At 44.9% G+C, this 23782-nt stretch overlaps 1 protein-coding gene across 7 annotated transcripts in view; it reads left to right on the top strand.

Annotated features, from left to right (window-relative positions):
• The first annotated feature begins 1004 nt into the window (after nt 1-1004).
• Nucleotides 1005-23782, top strand: part of WNK2 (WNK lysine deficient protein kinase 2) — a 93407-nt gene continuing 70629 nt past the window's right edge. For all 7 annotated transcript variants that reach the window (XM_053954171.1, XM_053954174.1, XM_053954169.1 and 4 more), the window contains exon 1: nt 1005-1829. In XM_053954171.1, coding sequence (XP_053810146.1) covers nt 1122-1829 — 708 coding nt within the window. In that variant the 5' untranslated portion in view covers nt 1005-1121. The remainder of the gene's footprint in view (nt 1830-23782) is intronic.

Here is a 23782-nt window from a genome sequence, read left to right as displayed (position 1 = left end):
CCTTCCCTTTGCTTAAAACCGTGATAATCGGCTGCTTGACACAGCCACCTCTTGGATCCAGAAATCAGATAGAGTTGAGGCCTGCACCCTGCACTCATCCCACACCTGCACGGGAGCTGAGCGCTCGGAGAGATGCTCTGGGGGAGATGTCTGGGAATGATGCACTCGGGGAACGCTTTGGAAGGGATGCTGTGGAGGGCAGGCTCTCGGTGGATGCTCTCGGCGGGATACTCTGGAGAGGATACACTCGGGAGATGCCTGTAAGGAGGATGCCATGGGAAGACGCTCTCGGGGGATGCTCTCTGGGGATGCTCTCGGGCCCGTGGGGACACCTGCCAAGGGGCGGACGTTGCCGGACGCGGAGCGAGGCGGCGGCGGGGCGCGAGACCCTCCCATTGTCTGCGGCGGAGCGAGGCGGGGCGGGGGAACCGAGGACGTGGGGTGGCCGCCCACCCTCCGCAGCCTCATTGGCGGCCGCCGAGCACCGGTGCCCTAAATGGGCGCTGCCCGGGAGCGCTGCCATTGACAAAAAAAGCGGCGGCGGGTGGGGGCGCGGCGGGGCTGCCGCAGGGTGCCCGCGGGCAGGAGCGCAAGCCGCCGGGCGCGGACCGGGAGGCGCGGCAGGGCCGGCGCTGCGGCGGGGGCGGGCTGCGGCGCAGGGGCGGGCCGAGCCGAGCCGCGGAGCCCTGCACCGGCAACGGCTCCCCCGGCCCCGCCGCGCACCCGGGCAGGCGCACGCTCGGCGGAGCCGCCCCTCCTCCGCCGCCCGCCTTCCCCCGCGCATGGCGCTGAGCGCGGTAGCCTCCAGCTCCGCACGTAAGTAACGGCCCCGCCGCGCCTTTGTGCGCGGGCCCTCCGCAGGTGAGGGGCTGCACCGGTCGTCTGGCGCTTTCGGCCGTGCCCCTGCCGGGGACAGGGGGGAGCCCGGTCAGAGCGGCCGCGGCCCGGCCCGGGGGCCCGGCTGGTCGGAGCCCCGGGGCCGGGGGAGGTGCCCGGGCGCCGGGCCGGGCCGTGGCGGCGCCTCAGCGCTGCGCTCTGCCCCGCGCAGGTGGTGGCGCGGGCGCGGCTCGCGGTGACTCCCCCGGGCCGGGGCGGCGGCGGGCGCTGAGCCCTCAGCCCGGATGGAAACTGGGGGTGATGCTAGAGCGGCACCTCGGCGGGGCAGCAGAGGCGGCGGCCGTGGCGGGGTTCCGGCGGCTGCCGAGCCCGGCGCTCCCCCGGCCGCGGAGACCGGCGTGAATATGGATGGGCCCGGCGGCAGGGGGAGCGGGGCAGCCGCGGACACGGACGCTCCTGCAGCGCCGGCAGCCCCCGGGCCCCCCGCCCGCCCGCCGGCCCGCGGCCCCGGGTCCAGGGACCCCAAGCTGGTCCATCAGCGGTTCCTGCGGAGGAGCGTGGTGGACTCGGACCAGGAGGAGCCTGCCTTCGACCTGCCCGAGGCGGAGCACCAGCGGAGAATCATCCTGCTCCCCAAAACCAGGAGGATAATCGCGGAGCGGGCGAAGACGGGGCAGGACGCGGCGGGCCGGGAGGCCGAGTGCTCCGGGGAGCCGCGGGCATCGCCGGCCGCGGGCAGCGCCGCGGGTGCCGAGGAGCAGAAGGAGCCAGGCAAGGATGCGGAGCGGAGAGAGGCGCAGGATGCTGCCAAGGACCAGGGCAAGGCTAAGAAAGAGGAGCCTGAGGAGGAGGCTGATATGAAAGCGGTTGCCACCTCGCCGGACGGCAGGTTCCTGAAGTTTGATATTGAACTCGGGCGAGGATCCTTCAAAACGGTCTACAAGGGTCTGGACACGGAGACGTGGGTGGAAGTCGCGTGGTGTGAACTGCAGGTAAGCCCAGCTGATCCTTCTGTGCTTTTTTTTTTTCTGCCTCATAAGCCGGGAACTAAAGGCACCGTGCTGGTGTCATTCAGAGCAGCTCAGCCCTGAGCAGCCTTTATGGTCACCATCGCGTAGAATCCAGTGTCTAACTATAGCGCAATATCCCTATTGGCTCCGGATCCACCACCTTATGTACACTCCTCCCACACTTAACCCCCTCGGCCCGGCGCCGCAGCCGCCGCAGGGGTTGCACAGGACCCGCCTGGTACAGAGAAGGTCACGCGTGGCTCCCGCGGCGTGGGAAAGGGCGGAGCAGGGATGCTCGGCTCGGCCCCAGCCCCTTCTCGGGGCAGCAGCTGCCGGTTAAAATGACGCCGTCAGTGATTTGAGTGCGTTTGCAGGAGGAAAAATCTCCTTTTGTGTTATGGCTTCATAAAGGCTGAGGAGCTGCTCCCCCCGACCTTCCCTCTCCCTTGCAATGAAATTGTCACTGTCCTGGTGAGTATGCCTGCCACATCAAACCTCCTAATATGCCCTGGTGCTTGCCCTTTTTTAGGCACCGTTTAGCAGTATTTTGGTTAGGTCAAAGACTTATCTGTCCAAATACCTTTTAAAAGGCGGATTTTTACATTAAAGTTCTAGATCTTCAGAATGAAGTAGTATCATTCAGTAATATCTAAAGGGAACGAAGGTTTAGATGCTGTCTTTTGCTGTTACCCTGTTCTTGGTGGGTTTTGTAGCTTTTGGTAAAAGTCACAGTAGTACATGCCTTTTTTTTTTTTTTTTTTTTTTGCTTATGGTGAAGCTTATAGTGCCTGTTACCTCACTTTTGTTGGCATCCATTGGAATGAGACCTAGCTAAGAGAAAAAGCTAACACAGAATTAATATTGTTTTATTTTCAGTCTGAGTTACTCTGCAACTTAGGCGAAAGGAGATTTAGCTCTTCATTATAATTTGGGATCTTTGCACTTCCATTGGGTAGCTGAGCTTTATGGCCTACAAGAGTGTTTGAAACTTACAATAACGTACTATTGGAGGGCTGAGGTCCTGGTTGGGTGTTTGTATTTTAACGTTGGCCCAATCTGTTTGTAAATTACTCCTGGCTGCCTGGGATAGCTAGGGATGGATGTACAGCCACATCTTTATTCTCTGATGATTTCATTACACAACATACTCATAGTTCACTGCACTAGTGCTCTCTTAATAAGAATTATGGGGAACACTTCTCAGTCTTCATAGTTGTGCATTCCCTGGCTTTTATCAGACAGGGATGCAGAATGGGAGACATAGCAGCCAGGCAAGGTATGGAGGGCTGGTGGTGAAGGGCTGAACCCCTCTCTCCTCCAGCTCGGGGGTCCTGGTGGGTTTGTGGGGAAATGGGGTCTGGGGGATTGTTAAGGGGATTTAAAAGAGAGCTGCTGGAGGAAAGCCTGGGGGCAGGCCTGGGCTTTTGTCTGGCTTTGCTGGGAACTGAATCCGGAGTCTGTAAGTCTTCTACTTCAGCAGCCTGAAAACCACGAGGGATAGTGGCTGAGATGCTGCTGGAGGGCAGGTTGGAAGAGGCTGATGCTGCTCTTGTCAGTCCATGCAGCCCAGGCCAGCCCCATCACTGCCCAGCCATAGCACAGACCCAGAATTCAGCATGATGCCAGGTTTTCTCAGAATGCTCTAGCAGGGGGATTGACATGGATTTTCCACGTATTTTCTGTAATGGAGCAGCTTTAACAACCAAAGCCTGTCAAATGTATTGGTGAACACTGCTTGGAAGTGCTAGTCTGGATCATGTACACCTGAGGAAGAGACTGGGAAGGGAAAACTGCAGTGTGAAAGCGTTCTTACCTGGTGAATGGCCTTCATATTCTTGATTACACTTGTTTAGGAATTCTTGTACTGACTGCGTGTGAAGAAATCTGTATAATGCTCAAATTTCCATTAGTTACATGTGCTTCAGCCCAAATCAGATCTTACTGCTAGGTATTTTCAATTTGATACAGGATTTACTTTAGGATTCTAATTGGAAAGAAAACTATTGTTTGGCTGCTTTAGAGAACATGGTGTGAATCCCTTGGAGGCAGGGGCTGCTGGGTCTCCTTAAACTCTACTGTGTGCAGTTTTGAGTGATGCCGAAGATAAATGCGAGATCGTATGTGACTTTGGGAGCCAGTACTTCCGTCTGGATTGGGAAAGCCTCATTGAATGACGAAAGCCTTTAAACGACTACAGGATTAAAGCCTGTGCCTCTGGACTGGATTTGCATGGAGGAGGCAATGGGTGAATGGCTGTGTTGTCTCTTTGATTTGTAGAATACTCTCATTTCAGCTGGGGAATTTTAGGGAAAACATTCAGAGGGTGCTGTCAAGTAAATCACTTTATTCATGGCTGCTTTTTTTTTTTTTTTTTTTTTTTTTTTTTTTAACTGTGAGCTGTGCCAGTTAGATCTGCCCCGATTTGTGTTTCTCTGCACAAATTTGAAGTTCCATATAGGTAGCAGGAGACTGAGTGGAAGCCATCATATCACCATGTCGTTGGAGGCAAAATGCCTTCCTCTGCAGCCTCACACCATCAGAACCCAGGCCAGAGCCTTTTTGTGGAAAAGTTGCTGCAACCTGTAGTGTTTTTCTTGTAGAGATGCGCTTGTGCTTATTCCACTTGGAGCAGGGAAATTTAAAGTGGACAGCGTTGAGGTTCCATGCAGGCATTAATCCTGTCCTGGCTCAGCGGTTTTTCAGCCCACTTGTGCTGTTGCCTGTGTGTCTTTGTCCATCTGTACAAAGGCCTTGCGAGCCATTCTTGTTCAGTGGCTTTATTTCATTGAAAAGACGGCTCTAGGGTTCAGAGCTGAAGTCATAGCTCTGGTTAGGGTGGGCCCCAAGCGCTAACCGATTGTTTTGAGTTTTAGACCTGTCTGAAGAGGTGAAAGCTGTAGTTGAATTCTAGCTAGAAAATAAGGCTATTGTTCCTTCATGAAGCTAGAAGTGCTAGAGCAGGATTAGTGTGCCCTTGCAGTTTTGGAAGAGTTTGCATTCCAAGGTTTTCAGCAACTATAATTAATATTAATTGATGGCGTACAATTGCTGTGTGGTGAGGCTTTGGCATAACAGTATTGCAGTGTTGTACTCCTAAGTAAAGTGTTGGGTCATGAATAAGGAATACAGGCTTTGCCACTCCCCTGCTTACAAGCCAAATATTCGGTTTAGTTAGATGAATGGTTTCAAAATACCTATCATGTTTCCCTTTGGGAATATATAGGGACTCTGCAAAGAGTCAGACCTGGTATTGTGAAATGCAGAGGCCTCATTGTACTTTATGGTTCTTGCTTGCACTGTGAATACCACCATTGTATTTAATTTTAATTTTTTTAAATTGAGAAATGGGGAAAGGTTGAGTTGTCTTATCCTGCTGTTGCAGGAAGGTGCGAGATGCCTGGTGATCATCACAGTCTTATGCCCCGTATCAAAATTCCAGGGTTTTTTTTCCTGAAAAGGGTAGTAACTCCAGGATTTCAAGTAGTGTGGTAGTTTGGCTTTTGTTAGTGTCCTTGCTGGCTGGCAGCATTCATCTGATGTTGAAATAGTAGCAGGTTACTATCTGTGCTGGTAATTTATTGGCCAGATAGACTTCGTAGTGTAAATGAACAGAATAATTTAGAAAATCCGGGAGAAGAAGTGAGACAGACTATATCTGAAAGCTTGAGTTTGGTATTGCTGTCTGCTCACACTAAGTGAACTTCAAGACCAATTTTGTCTGTTTCCAGTTAATAATTGTGACTGTGACTTCTGTTTAAATTGAAACAATTGGTATAGCTGTGCTCTACGGTGTCAGTGTGAAAATGTTTGCCTCTATCACTGGTGTTTGTTAGCAGAGCTGTTGCCCTGGCATAGAGAAGCAGGGCAGGGATATGGTAGTGAACTATTAATAGACTGCTTCTCAAATTCAGTAAATAAAATAGAGCTGGGTCAGGCTTCACATTCTGCTTGTGAATCACATAAGACTCCTTTCTTTTACTTTGAGCACACTGTGCCTCAAGGTTGATTGTGTGCTCTTAATTCTGGTGAAACTCTTTATGTGAGTCCAGCTGCCATGAGAAAAAATTACTTCAAATCAGAGCTAGGTGTAAAGGATATTTCTGGTCCCTTTGGTCATCTCATATCCACAGCTGATGGGGGGTGGAAAAAGTTGATGTTGCCAGCTGTCACTCTGGTGATCCTTGCAATTGATACACAGTCTGACATGAGTGACATTTACACTGGTGATGTTGTTTTGTGGCTAGGGCGTAGCAGAGGTTTAAGAGTTTGGAGGCAATGGTAATGATGTGCTAAAAGATACTGGCTACTGGAGTTAATGCATTTTGGTAGTCTGAACGACTAGAGATGCTGCAGAAGTTTGAAAGAGTGTCTCCTGGAAGGTAGAAGACCCACTGTAAGGGTTAGGTGTGAAAGCATTGTTGAGGAAGGAGGCTCCTGCCTCAGGAGCCTACTGCAGTGGTGCATGTGGGTTCAGTGAGAATTGAGAAGTTTGGTTTTTAGATTTTGTCACGATGTGGCTGTTGATGGCCAGCAGCAGGACACTTAGCTGTGTGTACCTTAAGCTCTGGACTGGGTCTGCTGGCCAGAACACATAAATACAAGCTAAGTGCTGATGTGTGATGCCTGGACAGGCTGTAGGTGTAAGGCAAGGGCAGCCAAAGGTGTGTCACATAAGATATGTGACACTTGGCACTCTTACTGGAAGAGACATCTTCACTGCACTGCAACAGGAGGGGCTTGCAGATAGCAGCTGGAGGATATCCAGAAGGGTCATGTGGAAGCAGAACTGGTTTGCTTCATGTTTAAATGTATATGTATGAAGTTATGTTTGGAAATGTATTTTTTCCCTCAAGTGACACTTGTGGACAGCATGAGTGCTATCCCAGTGTTGTTTTTGATGTGCCGGAAACCGAGGTTGGTCAAGAAGGGCAGCAGAGGATTTTCCTTGTGGTGTTGATGTCAAGTGGAAACAACCTTCAGTCCAGTACCTTGCTATTCCTGTGTAGCTCTGAAAGGAGGGAGCCCTCCTGCCTCCTGGGAAGCAGAGGTCAGCCCTCCTATAGGAGGGGTCACAGCCACCTACTCCAGCACTGCCTGGCTGCAGCCACTTCTGCCTGGACTCTGCACCAGTACAAGAGTAGTTGTACATCCTTCTAAACCCAGTCTCTACATAAACCACAAAATAGAGCCCTTTTTATGTGTGACTGGTCCCTTGCTCTGGAATGGACTGATCTTCAAACCATAAGCAACTTCCTTTATCCTTGATTAAAATTTTGTTGTCCTCCAATGGAATCAGGTCCATATCTCATTCTGCCTTTATGCTTATCCCAAACAGTGTGCTTGTTGGGAATTTTTGTCCATTCAGAATTAGCTACATAGCTTCTGAGATATTCTTTTCACATGCAAATACCCATGCCCTGTAAAAGACAATGGGAGTTTGGACATAGAGTGGATCACAAGTCCTGTTTGTTCTCCCCTGTCCCCTGCCATCACCTGTGTTGTGAATACAAGTTGTGACATGTCACTGAACACCTCTAAGCCTTAGGAAGGATCTTATTTTCCAGCTGGTTGTCTGTAACAATTGGTAAACCTGGATTGAGTTTCAAATCAGGTGGTAAAAAATGTGCACTGAAAACTTTCTGGAGTGACTCTTCTATGATGTGCAGATAGTGGGGGGTAGTGATACCTCTTCTCAATCCATTAAAGAAATATAAATAAACTCACTCAAGATGAGTACAGGTATATCTGCTGCCCTTCTTGACCAGCCTCAGTTTCAGGCACATCAAAATCAACACTGGGATAGCACCCGTGCTGTCCACAAGTGTCACTTCAGGGAAAAGGTATTTTATGGGATATGCTCCATCTTGGTCTTTAATGGTCTTACTTGTGCTTTCAGTTCGCCATAATCCCCAAAATACTTAAAAAAAAATTACACACACTGGAAAATTATTTTACTGTATAGTGTTAGTACAGTAATATGGCTGTGTGATACAGTGGTTAAATGTGCAATGGGAGTAATGGGCAAAATGAAAGACCATGTTCTGGGAATGTCCATCTTGTTTAAACTGTTAAGGAAGGGGTAACTGAAGACCTAGTACCATCTGTTCTTCAGTTGTTTGCTGCAGAGGGCTATAAAACACTTATTCATGATCTCTGAGGACAACCGAGAGAAGGCAGGGCTGAGTAACGCTGTGGGGGATTCTAACTTGGCCATGTGAATTCAATCTGATCTTCATACTTAAAGGAAAATTAAATGTTAATTTAATTAACAGGTCTTAAAGGACCTTTTTAAAGGAAAATTAAATGTTTTTAGAATGCTATTTGATTCTGTGATGTATCTCAGCACCACCTTATTAAAGTTAATTTGAGTTTTAGATATTGATTAGATTAACATTTTTTGTTAAAAAAAAAAAAAAAGAGAAAACCTAAAAGGAAATGAGCATTTTTTTGTTACACACCAGTTGTGTTTTGTAATGCTTTTGTGTGGGGGAAGGCTGTACAGTAGTTGGTTGCTAAAGCTATTAATTAATATCTCTTTCAGATTCTGGACGTCCTGACCTAATTCATCTCTCTCTATTTTAAAGACCTTTTGTTTCATCAAAATTCAGAGAATTTGAAAGCTGTATGGATGATGGCTGCCTTATTGTTTGTTTGGGGATTTGTTTATTTATGTAGTTTTGGGGAGCTGTCAAGTATTTTCCATCCATTAACTTTTTTGCAAAGCATGAGTCTCTAAACTGTGGTTCAGAACTGAGCATGGTAATGTGATATTCTGTATTCCTGAATTAACAGGGCTTGTCCAAAGGCAGTGTCAGGGCATCTCACATGCTTAAACTGCCTAAAACCCAGTCAGACTAAACAGATGGAGGAAGGGTTTTTTTCTTTAGCTGAATAATAAAATTTGTTCTATAGTCTACAAAATAAAACTTCATTAAAAAGAACAGATGACAGTTGATCACCTCATGTATTGAGACCTGAGTATTGATTTTACAGAAGTAGGATTTGATTGTAGCCACACAAATACTATCTGGACCAGGAACTGCCTCTGTCTGCTTATGAAATGGATGTTCCTTTCTCTCACTAGCGCGTGCTCAAAGGATTAAAGTTGTGGTGTATATTCCAGATTTTTATACAATAAGCAGCTTTTTCACGTGTCCTTTCCTGATGCTGGATTGCTTCAGTTAGAGGAGCATTTCAGGTGCCCCACTGTGCTGGCCAGAGCTGGTGCAGCTGTGGTGCTTGACTGAGCAGAATCAATCCTACTGTTCAAATGGAATGCTTGGGAATGTGGTGGGGGGGAAATCACAAAATTTCCAGTGGATGTAGCTCTTTGCTGCAGGCCTGTGCTGCACTCTGCTGAAACCCTGGAATCAGTTTTACAGGAGACAAATATTATCAAAATAGGCTTGTTTTGTTTCAGGCTTTGCAGATTAAGGGAAACAGGCATGGTTGTGTGCATCTGAACTTGTTTTGTTTCTCTTTCATATCAGTGTGTGTTTGGAGAGTTGTTGTAGATAATACAGCAAGTGTTACGCTAATGAAATGGGCTTGCTTTTATCTCAATTGTATTGCTAAGAATGGCAGAATCTTCTGTTTTGAAAGCATGAAAGTGCAGGAGCTGTGCCCCTCACTCTTTCCTTAGCTGCCAGGGCACTAGTTTAAGGCGGTTTGGTCAAGGCTCCAATGAGCCTTACACATGTGAGAGGAGCTGGGAATTAATCTCCCCTCATGGTGTGAGTTCTTTAGTCTAAGTTTGGTCATGGTAGGAGGGGAGATGGGCACTACCTCTTCTAGGTGTCATGTCAGAGGAGAGTAGGTGCCATCACTCAGCTCTGTCTCCGTGTGATGGGTGTGCAGTTTGAGGAATGGCTGAAGAGTTAATTTCTGGATCCCAGCTGTGCTCACACGTCGGGGGGCACATTGCAAGGCTGAAGCCATTGGGGTGTGTGCTGGAGGCAGGAGCTGTTGCGGGCACCTCACCTTGAGGAAAGGCACAGAGACCTTAGTCTGCTGGCAGCTGAGGACTGGCTGTCAGAGCCCAAGTGCCTTCAACTGAGTTCATTTGGACCCAGGTCAATTTTATGCCTTATTTTTACGGTCTCATGTTAAATTAAGCCGATTGAATATATTCCGATGTGATACAGGATATTGCTGTGGAGGCACGCTGTGGCTTCCTCTAGGCTATGGACGGCTCCGAATCCCTCTGTGAGCAAGAGGGTTAAGCTTTCTTTTCAAAGTACAGAAAGAAGAAACTTGTAGCAAATAACTGGTTGAAAGAGGGAAGTGAAATGTCTTTTTAAGTTGCTGGAATAAATGATAATTTTTATGTTTAGGACTTGATTGGTTGAATTTCTGTCCTCGCTCATGAGCACTCTGCCAGAACCCATTCTCCTGCCATACAATAGGTACACAACATCCCCACAGGGGCTGCTAACATGGAAGGCTTTGATGAGAGACTGACATCCCTGACCATGAGAAACAGTTAGTGATTAAAAAGTGTGTGATTAAGATGTGTATCTGTTCTCTTGGATGAATCCATAACGACAAGTTTTTAACCAGTAAAGCTACAAAACTGTTAGAGCAATTATTTCTCTAAGTAACACTAAAACATTAAATACAACTTCATTTACTGAAGTATGGATATACTTTTTTTTTAGTATGTTTTTTGTTTGAGGGAAGGACATAACAAGCTCAGGCTTATGCATCTGTGGGCTTCAAAGAATGTTTTGCTTCATGGCTGTGTTTTGAGGCTTTCCAGTGGGAAATGAGACACTTGGTATAATGAATCCTGGGTATTCAAAAGCAACTGCCACAAGGACAGGGCTGGAGATTTGATTTTAGCCAGACAAATAGTATCCAGACTTCCTTTTACTTGTGATGTCTCTGAGTAACAGCCCCATTTATAACAAACACTGCTGGGGTTGTAGCCATGTTGGGAGGGAATCTCCCAGCCTGGAGCTGCTGATGGAGAGTGCCTGGAATGGGAAGGTCTGTGCCTGGGGCAGTTGGCTTTGTCCAAGCAGGACACCACAAAAAATACACACTTTACGAACTCGGGCCCTGAAAATTAAATCCAGTGATTGCTACTGAACCCTGCATTCTCTGGGTGTGATAGGTGTTACTGGTGCTGGTCTGTGGATTTGTTACAGGTTAGGGAAGGGTTACAGCGTGGTTCATCAGCCCCTTCCGTCCTGCCTTTGACATTTTTAGAATCACAGAAGGGTTTGGATTATAAAGGAACTTAAAGACCATCTCGTTTCAGTCCCCTGCCATGAGCTTGGACAATTTCCACTACACCAAGTTGTCCCAAGCTCCATCCACCCTGGCTTTGAACATGTCCAAAGATGGGGCATTCGCTGCTTCTCTGAGCAACCTGTGTCAGTGCCTCATCACTCTCACTGCCTTGTTAGGAAGGCTTTATTAGTAAAATGGATGCTACCTCACAAAAGCTTTCCAGCAGGCCTTTAATAAGCAGTTTAAATGACTTTTTTCCTTCTCATTCCTTCTCTTTCCTGTTTTCTGCCACCCCTCTAAAAGTTAAAAGGACCTGGTTCTGCTCTTAACACCTTCTACACTGCCACAGGGTATATACACATATCCTTTTTTCACATTCCTTATTTTTCTTTAGAGGGTCTTCTTAACAACTGCATGAAATTATCTCCTGTGATTAATCTGATGAGATGCCATTTTACCTGAGAGCCTCCCAGTTGTGCAGGGTGTTTCCTTGGGCACTGCTTTGTGCAGCCTTGGGACCATCAGTCAGTGAGCATCTGGTGTCTCTGAACATCCTGATGAACTGGGGAGAGAAATCAGAATTTGCAGAGAAACAAAGGAAAATAGGGTGGTACCTAGTGAGACAAGATACAAAGGCAATTTATAACCTCTTGTGCAATAATTGTTTCTGATTCTTAGCAGTGACTGATGGCTATCTTTCTGCCTGCCTTGTTGCTGCTTTGGTACTGCAGTTCTGCTCCTGCAAGTACAGTCCACATGCAGGAAGTGTTTTTTTTAAAAACAAGCTTCCATAAAGCTTATATATTCTGCATTTTTTGTAGGCTTTATCCTGTTTGCAATATCTCTTGAGTTTTAGAATTGAAATTGTAATTTATGATTTCTGTTAGAGAAAGAAAAAAAGTCATTAAAACAATTTCCACAAAGCTAATTTTTGAGTGCAAAAAGAGATAACAGTGTAATGTTTTGTGAACTGTGACCTTGGTGCCTCGAAAGATGTATATATTTCCTAATGGATTTCTGACAGCTGGGTAACTAATGAAATTCTCTGGCAGTGCAGTCCTTGGTGCCTAATAGGATGTGAACTCCCTGTGTGGCTGCTTCAACAGTTTGGTTATTTCTGATAGTGCTCTATCAAGTTTACCAAAAATTGAGAAGTGCTTTGTTTCCATGTGTTGCTACCATGATTTACTCACTAAATGTATTGTGGAACATATTTTCCTCAAGAAGTAAAGACCTTTGAATCAAACTTTGAATGTGTTTTTGACAATCACTAGAAATAACAAGAATGGGTGACTTTTCTTACTCTTATGATCACACAGTGGTTTATTTTAGAAGCCACCTTAAAGCCCATCCAGTGCCACCCCTGCCATGGCCAAGGACGCCTTCCACTGTCCCAGGCTGCTCCAAGTCCAATCCAGCCTGGCCTTGGACACTGCCAGGGATCCAGGGGTAGCCACAGCTGCTTTGGGCACCTGTGCCAGGGCCTCTCCACCATCACAGGGAACAATTTGTCCCGTAAAAGAATTCTTTCTCTTCATAAGTTTAAGTTGATGCAAGATAACAAATTCCCAGTAGTTTTGTATGTATTTTTCTTGGAGGATACATCCTTCACTAATCTATAATCTGTGACACAGCAAAGTGTTTAATTGTGTGACTGAAAAAAATGGATGGACTGGTTTAACTGGAAGATCTTACATATGCTGGAATGTTAATTAGTCTTAGAGGTCTAAGACAGATGACTAATTAGTCATAACCTGATCACCTGTTTTTAAGATGTTCAGTTAAAAAAAAAAAAAACCAACCAAACCTTAAAAAAGAAACATACTGTTTCTAAGGTGCTTGTGTACCGAAGTTTTAACCCCCCTGTGGCAGGGTTTATACATGTTTCAGTAAGTAAATAATTCTATCTAGTCTGTTCTTTAAGGATGTGACATATTTTGAAATGTGGTATCATTCTCAGAGCAGAAGCTTTTATTCTTAGGTTGCCCAAAATTCCTGTGTAAATTTACCTGCTTTAAAAATAACTGCATGCACTGATCGTGCTGGCATGGTGGCCGGTCTTAAGAATCTGGCATGATCAAAGTGAGCGCACAATTGTTTTAAATGGATGGGAGGCATGAGAAGCCATGCTGTAGCTGTGTAGAGTATGCAGCAGTGTGTAAGCCTGGACTGGGGCTGTAATCTCCACAGGGGAAATCTCAGTGCAAAATCAGCATGTTTGCAATTACGTGTATTTTTATAACACAGAGAGAGTTGGTGGTTCCAGGGCTTGACTTCTCCTTAACCTTAGATACGGAGGTGAAAATACAGGCTCAAATGCTTCCTTTGCTTTTCAGAGAATATTCTGATAATTCTACCTTTCTTTATGAAGATGATTTAAGGAACATTGTAGCTGCTCTCTGGCTTCCTTTTTTAGTGTTACACTTTGTTTAAAAGCTGATGTGGGATAAATCTGGGAACAACGGTGCAAGTGGAGGTGGAATCCCTAAAGAGATGGCTGTGGAGTGATTTGACTTGATTTAGGTTGCTTCGGTCTCACTGTTGAATTGCTGTTTTCTTCCATACTCATTGCAAGTGTTTTCCCTTTGTATTCTTGGGCTTTGCTTAAGGCTTGTCCCTAAGAAGTATGTGAGCATTACTTTAAAAGACCACACACACCTGTGCAATAATTACCATAATAAAATGTTTGGACAGGTGACATAAATACAAGAATCTAAATTTGTCAGTGTCCTCCTAAATTTAAGAACTAGTAAATGAGATTATGGCAATGAGTATTAGTCTTTGTTAAAAGGTGTTTTGAGGCATATGGGCTTTGAAAGTTAATTGCAGTACATGGCATTCATAATGGAATAGGTAATGTGCTTCTGGTAGGTTGAATGATTTAAAAAAAAACCCAAATCTTCTTTAGCTTGTGAGTTCTCAGGTGTTTTCTTTTAAAAGTGCCTGGAGTCATTTAGGTGGACTGTAAACGGTTAGGTAGTTCTGCCTAAGGCTTTTACAAACGTCTGGAAATGTCTTTACCCTGCAGCTGATGAATCAGCTCTCCCTTGAGTGCTGTGTGTGAGACGGGGCAGACATTCACTGTCATACTCTAAGGTGCTAGAAAGTTAAGAAATTTGGGATTTAAAATGGAATTGCAGCTCCAATTAGGGCTGTGCTAAAACTTTTGTTTCATTGCAGTCAATAAATTTTTCATGACAGTTCTAATTTTGAAAGCTTCTGAAGGCAAAACTTTAAAATATTTTAAGTGAATCACTTCATGACTTACAATTTTTTTTTCCATCTTGAAAATGTCTGGGCTTTTGTATGGGATGGTAATCCATGTCTAGATCTTGATGTTTTATTGTTATCACTTTTGTGATATTGAAACCATTGACTTTCGTGAAAAACAGCTGAATCTGATGGCAAGACTAATCCAGCCTCCTGCTGCCTGCAAAAAGCCCTTTGCTGAATCCCTCTGAGCATCCTCTTCTGAGAGATCTAGAATTTAACTACAGCTACTTAGAACCTCTTAGAGCTCCAACTTGTACATTTTTAATCTTGTAGACCAACATAATATACAAGAGCTGGAGTATTTAGTGCATTTATAATCTTGTAGACTAAAATAGGGATACCAAATGGATATCCCTATTATAAAGGGATCCCAGCTTACTGATGTCACAGACAATATTTTAAAGTACTCTACCTGAATTTTAGCCTTGCAGACTTAAAAACATGTTCTGGTAAAAGAATGCTATTTGCAGTAGATCATATTCTGTTTGTTTTCAAGAGTGCTAACACAAACTGAGTGGTCTCTGAGAACTTTCTAATTTAGAGCTTGATGAAAACCAAGCTTTTTTCCAGATGAAAAGCTTGGCATAGTGTGATGCTTCTACTGAATACCCAGGGAGGCTGCCCACTGCTCTAGTTGTTTGCACTGCAGCAGAGAAATCTCACTGATTATTTCTATAATCAGGTTAATTGAAAGAGTGGAAAGGGTAAGGAGAATTTTCCTGGATTTATAATTGAGGGAGAGTGGGAAGGACTGATGTGGCCTGTGCTGTGTCTTGGTAGCCAGAAGCTGGGAGTGCCTGCTGGGGGCCAGTGCCTGCAATGCTCTTTTAATAACATATTTTTCATGTGTATAGTGTTACAGGGGGAATTAATGTGTTTTTGTCTCATGGAAATGTCTAGTAAGAAAGGTGTGTGATAAGAAAAATCTCTTCAACCAGCCTTGTCTCAGTTTCAGAGGAGAAAACTCCTGACCCTCATTTGTTTCTTCCACTCTAGGAAAGGTAATGGGAATTAAAGGCAAAAAAGAAACTACCCTGGTGTAGTTCAGTTTTTTTCTTTTCGTGTTCAGTAGGTAAGGGCGTTTATTTTTCATCTTGTATTTCCTGGTTCCTTTCAGAAGCTGCAGATTGAGCCTGGTCTTTTACCTGTACCACCTGCATAGTTGAAAGTTGGAATTACTGAATCCTATTCCAGGCCAAGCTCACAAGATTTTTAGAAGAAATTTGTTGTGTGTGTTTATTAAGTTGCAAAATCTTATTTTCATGTGAAATGTCTTAATATTGTGGTGCATGTTCTTGGTGTATGGTGCTTGTAGGGCTCCAGGTGTGTCATAGTAAGACCAAGGACTTCCCTTGCTTACCCACAGGGTGTACATCTGGGAGGTTTGTCAATTGAATCATAGCCCAAACCTCTGTTGACATATTTGTTTCCTATCCTATTTTCTTCTGTGTCATTTGAAACCATTTTTATTCAGGGTAGTGTTCTGAAGGACCTACTGTGTACTTTAATAGATTTTTTTAAGAAAGAAAAAACAACTAAAAATGTCCCATTAGGAATGAAGGGTCATCACAGAGCTTTTAATTTGATATCCAACCAAGCAGCCGTGGTATTTAATCCGTCCTTGGAACAGCAGCCAACATATAAAAGCCACAATACGCAAATTATTAGTTATATCCTCCTCTTGGTTTAATGGGACGTCCTCTAAACGTACCTATATGGGCCTATGGTGGCTTCCTTTAAATGTGGTTTAGTTTTTTCCTCTAAGGTTTTAATAAATAATGAGAAGCTGTCTGGGCCTTATGGGATAACTCATTGCATTTCATCTCTTTATTTCCAGATAATTGTTCTTTGCAATGGGTATCCCTATTGTAACGAATTCCAACTACTAATGCCACAGAAAATATTTATTTATTCTGAACAGACCTATTCCTGTAATTTCTTCAGACTCCTATTTTTAGGTTAGTTAAGCTCTGCTGAGTTACTTAAGAGGTGTTTTTTGTTCTGGATTTAAGTGCACACCTATTTTTTGTAAGAGATTGTTTATATTCTCTCCATCTGTTTTGCATAACTTTTTAGGCTGAAGTATTCCTGAATTTCTTTCTCAAGAGCCTGCAAATTAAATTGAGTAAGGAAATCTTTTCTTCACTTTACATAACAATTTAAATAAACTATTGCATATCAAATCAAGCTTTTATTATAATGAATGCAAGGTGCACTGTAAGACTTGGTTGTGCCATATAATATTCTGTAGTTAATGAAAGATCTTCTGTCTGAAGGTAAAAATATGAAAACAATCAAGCAGATTCTTCTGTGACAGACAGTAGTTCTCAGCTGTTGCTTAGAAATTGAAGCTGTCTTCTGAGGAATGTATTCAGATATCTTTTTTTGTCATCAGAAATGAAACTTGGACAGAGATGGCTGCAGGTGCGTCTCCCTGTGTGGCCTCTGCATCTCCCCATTCTGCCTGGTGTGCAGGGTGGGCTGGGGCATCTCCATGGGTCCAAGCTGTGTCTGTAGGGCAGCAGCTCGGGGAGAGGGGTCTGGCCAAGCAGGGGACATGGGGCAGAGCAGGAAGGCAAGGATTAGTTGGGTTACCTGCTGTGAAATCTGTTTAGCGAGACATGTGTGGGTGTTTTGGGAATGGGAGATAAACTGTGATGGGATCAGTGGGTGGTGGTGATGGCCATGAGGCTACTGGGGGCCTTTGTGGGCACTGCCCTCCTGCTCTGTTAACTGGCACAGGCAAACAGAATCATAGACACATTAAGGTTGGAAAAGATCTCTTAAGACCATCAAGTCCAACCATCCCCAGCACCACCACCATGTACACCACTAGACTGTGTCCCAAAGTGCCAAATCCACGCATTTCTTGGATACTTCTAGGGATGGTGACTCCACCACTGCCCTGGGCAGCCTGTGCTGGGGCTGAACAACAATTTCCATGAAGAATTTTTTCCTAATACTCAACTTCACCTTCCCTTAGTGCAACCTTAGGCCATCTCCTCTTGTCCCGTCTCATTTGTTGCCTGGCTTGTTACCTGCATAACTTGTTGCATGAATAACTTCAGCTGTTTGGAAACAGGGAATTGTAACAGAACCTCTTGTAAAGCAGGGCTGCAGGTCAGTCTGCCATTAGGGCCTTTTCTTCCCATGCACAAGTTGTTCTTGCACAGGCTGTTGCTTGATTGCCTGTGCTATTGAGGAAGAGAATGGTTCATTAGGAGCAAGTTCCTAATGTTCCTTCCTCTCAAAGCTGCTGTGAATGTACATGGGGAAATGCAGTGAAAGCTGGTCATGGAGAGCTCTGTCGACATGCAGAGGCACAGTTACACGTCGTGGGCATGAGGAACAACAAGAGCTGTTGTCTGCAGTGAAACCGTGAGTGGTGGAGAACAGTGAGTTTGGCATTCCACACCAAAACACAGGGCAAAGGGAATTGGGATTGTCCCAGACACTGATTGGTCTGCTTGATCTCAGATGTCTGCATAGTATTCACTACTGTTTGGACACAGCAGAGGGAAAATGCAGCTCAGGAAAGTTAATCAAGGTCTTAAGATGAGTGAACTGTGCACTGCGCTGCCTTGTTGGGCATGCCAGGGCTTTCTGCCCGGCTGGTTTCTCATGGGCAAGTTATCCTTAGGGCTCTGCAGTAGCCTGGAACCTGACACACATCCAGCTTGTGTCAAGTTGAATTTGGCTACTGCTGGAAATCATGTTGCACTGCTTGGCTCTTTGGGTTTGGGCTTTTTTTTTTTTTTTTTTTTTTTTTTTTGGGGGGAGGTAAATAATAACATAATGTCAGTGCAGCAGAAAATTGGGATGGCACTCCAAGTGTTTTTCCAGGGAAGATAAGGGAAATGAATGGATGCTTGCAAGAAGGGTGACTCAGGATGACTGAGGGAGGGGAGGAGGGAGGAGTTGGGATGTATTGGAGTGGATGGTTGTGGAAAGGAACAAGCTCACAGTTCAGAAGCTGACAGCAATATGCAGTCAGAGCAGGGATACCTTCTTATCCCCCTCTCTCCTGGGATGCCTGAACCCTCTCCTGGTTCCTTCACCTAAGTGGAGCTGGCTTGAATCTTCGGTGTGAGGTGGGGCTTGGAGGCTTTCTTCCCTCTGGGTAGGATTTTGCCTGAATTACTCTTTCTCCTTTCGCATTACATTTGCAGTGAGTCCTGGAGAAAGTCCTTGCCCTTTCTCTGCCTTCCAGGTGGGATTCAGGATTGGTGCTGCCTTTCAGCTGCTGCTCTGAGCAGCACCTTTTGTGTCTGACTGGCCACCTGCCTTGCTGTGGTGGGCAGGGACAGCTGGCATCACATGCATGCAGCAGTGGGGCTGGGGGGAGATGTACACAAGTGGGCTGGCCCAGGTGGCTTGGATGTGAATGCAGTTGCTGGGAGAGGAGGATGCAGAACCTCGTCTGAGGTGTTGCTTTAGGAGGGATGTATCTAATTGGGATGTATGAGCCACTTCAGGCTGTTCTGAAAAGCTGATTCTGTTGAAAGATTAATATCCCAAATGCTGCAGTGCCTGTTGCCTTTCCTGGATTTTCCTTCTAACTGGAGTGCCTTGTCCCATGGTTCTAAGGCAGAGCAAGTGCACCAAGATCCAAAAGGTTTTCCAGAAAATGAGTCAGTGCTGTATTGTGTACCTGGTCCCACAGGTAAACTAAACCTATGGCTCAATGTCTGAGCACTCACGTTAACCTCAGCTGGTGCTGAGTGTTGCAATGTCTGCTTTTCAGATTCATTTTAATTAAGAATCTGTTGAACACCTGCTGGGGCTCTGCTCTTCCCAAAAGCAGGGATATGTATCAGTAAGAGAGTTGTGAACCATGAACTCTGCTCTCAGATGATGTTCCCCAACCTTATTGTACAAAATGTTGGGCACTTCCCTTGGATAACTGGCCACAGGTTACTGGTGCAAACCACTGCATGCATCTCACTTCAAGAAAGATGTGGGACTGGTCCTTCAGAATCCAGCACGTGGTTACAACACCACACAGAGATCTCACATACATGGCTGATAGTGAGAGATGGTTTGTCCATTTGAAGAATAGCATCTGAAAAACAACCCTAATACTTTCTTAGAGGAGGACTTGAGTGAATGAGTCTTCCTGGCTGCCATGTACAGGCAAATAATTAATGGGCTCAAAATGAAACCAAGGACATGTAGGTTAGAGAACAGGGAGACCTTTCTAACTAAGAGCAGTTAGGCATTGACAAATATTCTGTAGGCAGGCTCACTGAAGCTGTGTGCAGGTCTGTCAGGAATAGTTTAAAAATCATTGCTCCTATCTTGGAGCAAGGGAGCAGACATGATATTTCCTGGTGACTTGCAGATCCACTTGCTGTAATTCTCTTATTCTCTCCCGTGGCATTGGTCACACACTCAGTGTCACAAGGTTTGCACTGACATTGATATGGTCAGTCCTGTGAGCACTGTTATTTCAACCAGCACATGGATAATATAAGTTTGGTTTAGTTTGGTAAGGAGCCAGCCTGAACTGAATAGTCATTTCATCTTTAAACTGAGATGTTGGCAAGTTCTGTTTGCAATTATTTCATAAACAGTGGGTTGAACTGGTTTGAGATAGCATAAGGCTTATGGTACATAACTGCAAATAACAGCCAGGCAACAAAAATTGTCCCTGTTCTGCTGCAGAGGAATCAAGCACCCGAGAGCAGCAGGGACTTGTCTGGGTGCAGGGACTGCCCTGACAGTTGTCTTTAAAATGGAAGAATATATCATGAAGGGCCACCAGAGTGAGTCAATGAAAGGAGAACCTTGCTTCTAAAACAAGGCTGGACCTCAGCTCAGTTAGCCTGGCAAGCCAAGAGGTTTGTAATAACTCTGTAGAAAGGCAAAGGCAGGGAGGGAAAAGGCACTATAAGGAAGAGAGCTGTGAAGGCCAGGCGATGAAGTTGGCTTGGGAAGGACTGGCTTCGAACAAACTAAACGAGGAGGAGTAAAGGTTTAGCACAGGTTTGCTTTTGCAGTAACATGACAAGAATTCTAATTGTTTTAATATGAAGGTTGCTAAGTTTATGAACAAGGTTGGTTATCTGGCATGTCCTGCACTTGACCTTGGCTCTCATGTAAGAGGCTTCCACAAGAAGCTCTTTCTTCTAAGATCTTGAGCTACTGCTTGTCTCTTTTTTCAAATGTCAGGAACATATTGTCAAAATCTTTAGGTTTCATCCAACACTTTGTACTAGTGAAGGTGGAAACTTCAGAAAGAGAAAGATTAACCCCCCCCCCACTTTAATTTGTAAATATATATTTTAAGTGCTCATATTGCTTCTGAATTGCGAGTTTTTGTTTTTGTTTTTTTTTTTTTTTTTAAGATCTGTAGTATCCTGAAGTTATGTCAAGTTTGCTCCTGCAGGGATCCTTAAGTTTTGAATGTACCGGTAAACACAAAGATGTCTGTTTTCCAGAGAGTGCTTCCTATTTAAAAAGAAACAGGACAAAAGGCTCTTTTACTGCTGATGAACTTGGTGCCTCTAAGGTTGTGCATTTACACTTTTGTTTATAGGTTTGATTTTTGTTGGAGTTGTTGGTGATGGCTGGAGGCTCAGAATCAGAAAACTCACCCAAACGTCTTATGCCAGTGGAGCCTTGAACTTGAAAGCAGAGATAAACTGATGTGGCCTGATTAATAGTGGTTTATCCAGCACTGGAGGACTGGACTGGTTTTGAGCAAAATATTGCTCTGCACAGGAAGAGTATGTGACTTGCTCAGTGTGCAGAGATGGTCACGGAGCCTTGTCAGCCAAGTCACTGAAGCCTCAGAGCAAGGGGGGGCAGCATCAGTGCCTGCCCCTGGCTTTTGGGGTCTTGCCATTCCTCTGGGATTCACCTTCCAGCCCAAAGTGATTGGTGTCATATGTGAACTGATATTGTCATCCTTACTTCATTGTTACAACTGTGGAAGTGATGGTAGGGCATTCCCAGTAGATGTTGATGTTTCCTGCTGTCTTTCTGATCTTGTTTTAAATAGCCTGTTAGTAGTGATTCTTTTTCCTTTTTTTCTTAATGACAGGGTTGAAAAAAAGGTTTTCAACCCGTGTTTCTATGACTTAATTTGCAAGGGTACCTGGACATCATACAGAATCCTGTTGAATGAAGGAGCCTTATCGTGACATCTTCTAGAAATGCTGTGTCTGGGAGCATTTGCCAAGGTTACTGTTTGTAAGAACACAGTCTTCCCAAGGATGCTATGTCGAGTGTCTCGCTACCTTCTGTTCAACATAATCTGAAAGTGTCGAGCTAGTGCCAATACTGCCACAGCATACATGGTGGGGTTTGGTCATAATAGAGGAAAAAGGCAGCACTTAAATCTCAAAAGCAGTGAAGTGTTAATGTGCCATTTTTGGCTGACGCTAAAACACTGAGGTTATTGCTTGCTTTTCCACAAAACCTCATATCTTGAGGGTAGGTCTGTTCCTGGCTTAGTGCATATTTAGTGAAGAAGCCACATAAATAGACTAGAAGAAATTGTTGGTTATTAACTTAAGGTTGGTAAAGAGAGACAGGAGTAATAACAAAAGAGGAACTAATCTGATTTGTTGTAGTGGTAAATCAGCTCTAAATTTGTTACTGTAGTATCATTATGTTGAAGGTTTTTTTTTGTGAAATAATAACACTTTATTGGAAAGATTATTAAATTATTACTGTTTTTACTAGGCATTATTTTAACATACAGTATGGTTTCTATAAGGACACAGAATGAGTGTGTGTTTGCCCTCCTCCCTTTCTGTTATGGTAATACAATTGCTTTCCTTTCTTCTTAATATAGCCCAAAATGAAATGGAAATGGTGTTGCTGTTGTGGCCAAGGTTTACAGTTGTGAACCATCTCATCAATCACACCTGCTTGCCTTCCAAATGTTTCCTTTGGCAAGAACATCTGTTGAGGAGAATAGCTTTATTCCCTAGGGTACCATTTTCCATGTGCTCCCATTTCAGGATAAAATTAAACCAGTGGACCTTGTCAGTGTTTTTGTAACCAAAAATGGGTCCTTGTGCTTCTGTTAGTAGAACATGAACAGTATTATTTCATAATGGCATGAGTCACTTCCACTGGTGCTCTTCTAGAGAGTTGTGCTGGCTGGTTGTGAGTGGAATTGTTCTTTGGCAAATGAAGCAGATGGTGTTTAGTCAGAGAAGTGTCGTATGTCCAATCTGGTGCTGCCTGGCTTGCTGGCAGAGTACTAGTTTGTGGAATGAAGAGCTTGGAGGTATGGTAAGCACCAGGAGGAAGAAAACAGGGCTTCTGTATATTTCCTGTGAGGCTAGTAGAGTTGTCAAATACCCAGATTTCCATGGGCATCTCCTCTTGATGAGTCTGTACATTTTCTGCAGGAAACTGAGGGCTCCCTGTGTGGTTGGCAGGGATCTGAGATGAGTGGGCAGGCTGTGCTCAGCCCAGCTCTCATGTGTGGGTGTGTGAATTTATTGTACATGCACAGTAAGTCCAGCCTGCTCTGGGTGATGATGGTCACAGGGTGGGATCAGGCTGACATCTCTGCCTCTCTGGGGATGGACCTGTATGGAAGCTGTATGGAGAGGGACAACCCAGGTGGGTTCAGGCTGGTGGTCATTTCTTGCTGCCCAGAAATCCCTGGCAGCTTTCAGGGATTGAAGCCCGTTGATAGTGTGTGCACATGAGGCTAAAGAGGTGCCAAATTGCGCAGTGATGTAAAAAACAAACAAACCCCTTTTGTTTAAACTGTGCTTTCTGAACTTTTTCAGTACCTCTCCCCAACTACACATAAGCATGAACTGTGAAGAAAAGCAAAAATTGCTATTCCTGACTTCCTCTGGACTTTCAGGTGGACTCATACTGCTGTATGTGCCTTGTACTTGGGTACAGTCCATGGCAGGCGACTGTGTGGCCTTGGGTTTTAATGTGCCAGTGAGTTCTAAAGACAGCCCTGCCCTCTTATGCAAGCTTTTAAGGCATGTTCATGCCTTGTGCTATTTATCATGGTGTCTTACTTGCATTTCCTCTGCAGTATTCAAAAATATGTTTCCTGCAAGGTCCTATCCTACAACCTTTCTTTTTTCCCAGGGTGAGGCAGGTACTGCTGATACATGGTTAATACGCTGCTTGCTTTTTTTTCAAACGACACTGCAGACATCTGTGCTTTTGTTTTTCTGTACAAGTACCATTTTCGCCAAGACTGCACAATAACTTGTTCACTGATGAAGCCCTTTTATGTACTCACCTATCATTTATCCTGGGGACTGTGGGAAACAGTCCCAGGATTTAAATTCCATACACTGGGCGTCCATTACTGCTGGTAATTTAAAAAGTCTTACTCCAATTGCAGTTTCCCTTTCAGTAGTAATTAAACTGTTGGTTTCACAGTTGGAAAAAGCTTTTATTCTATGCAGTCACAAGGACCTCAGAGAGACCAGTTT

The sequence above is a fragment of the Vidua chalybeata genome, chromosome 12 (genome assembly GCF_026979565.1).
Source record: "Vidua chalybeata isolate OUT-0048 chromosome 12, bVidCha1 merged haplotype, whole genome shotgun sequence".
Lineage (NCBI taxonomy): Eukaryota > Metazoa > Chordata > Aves > Passeriformes > Viduidae > Vidua > Vidua chalybeata.
Note: the sequence above shows the minus strand (reverse complement) of the source record. Positions and strands in the feature narration are given on the sequence as shown.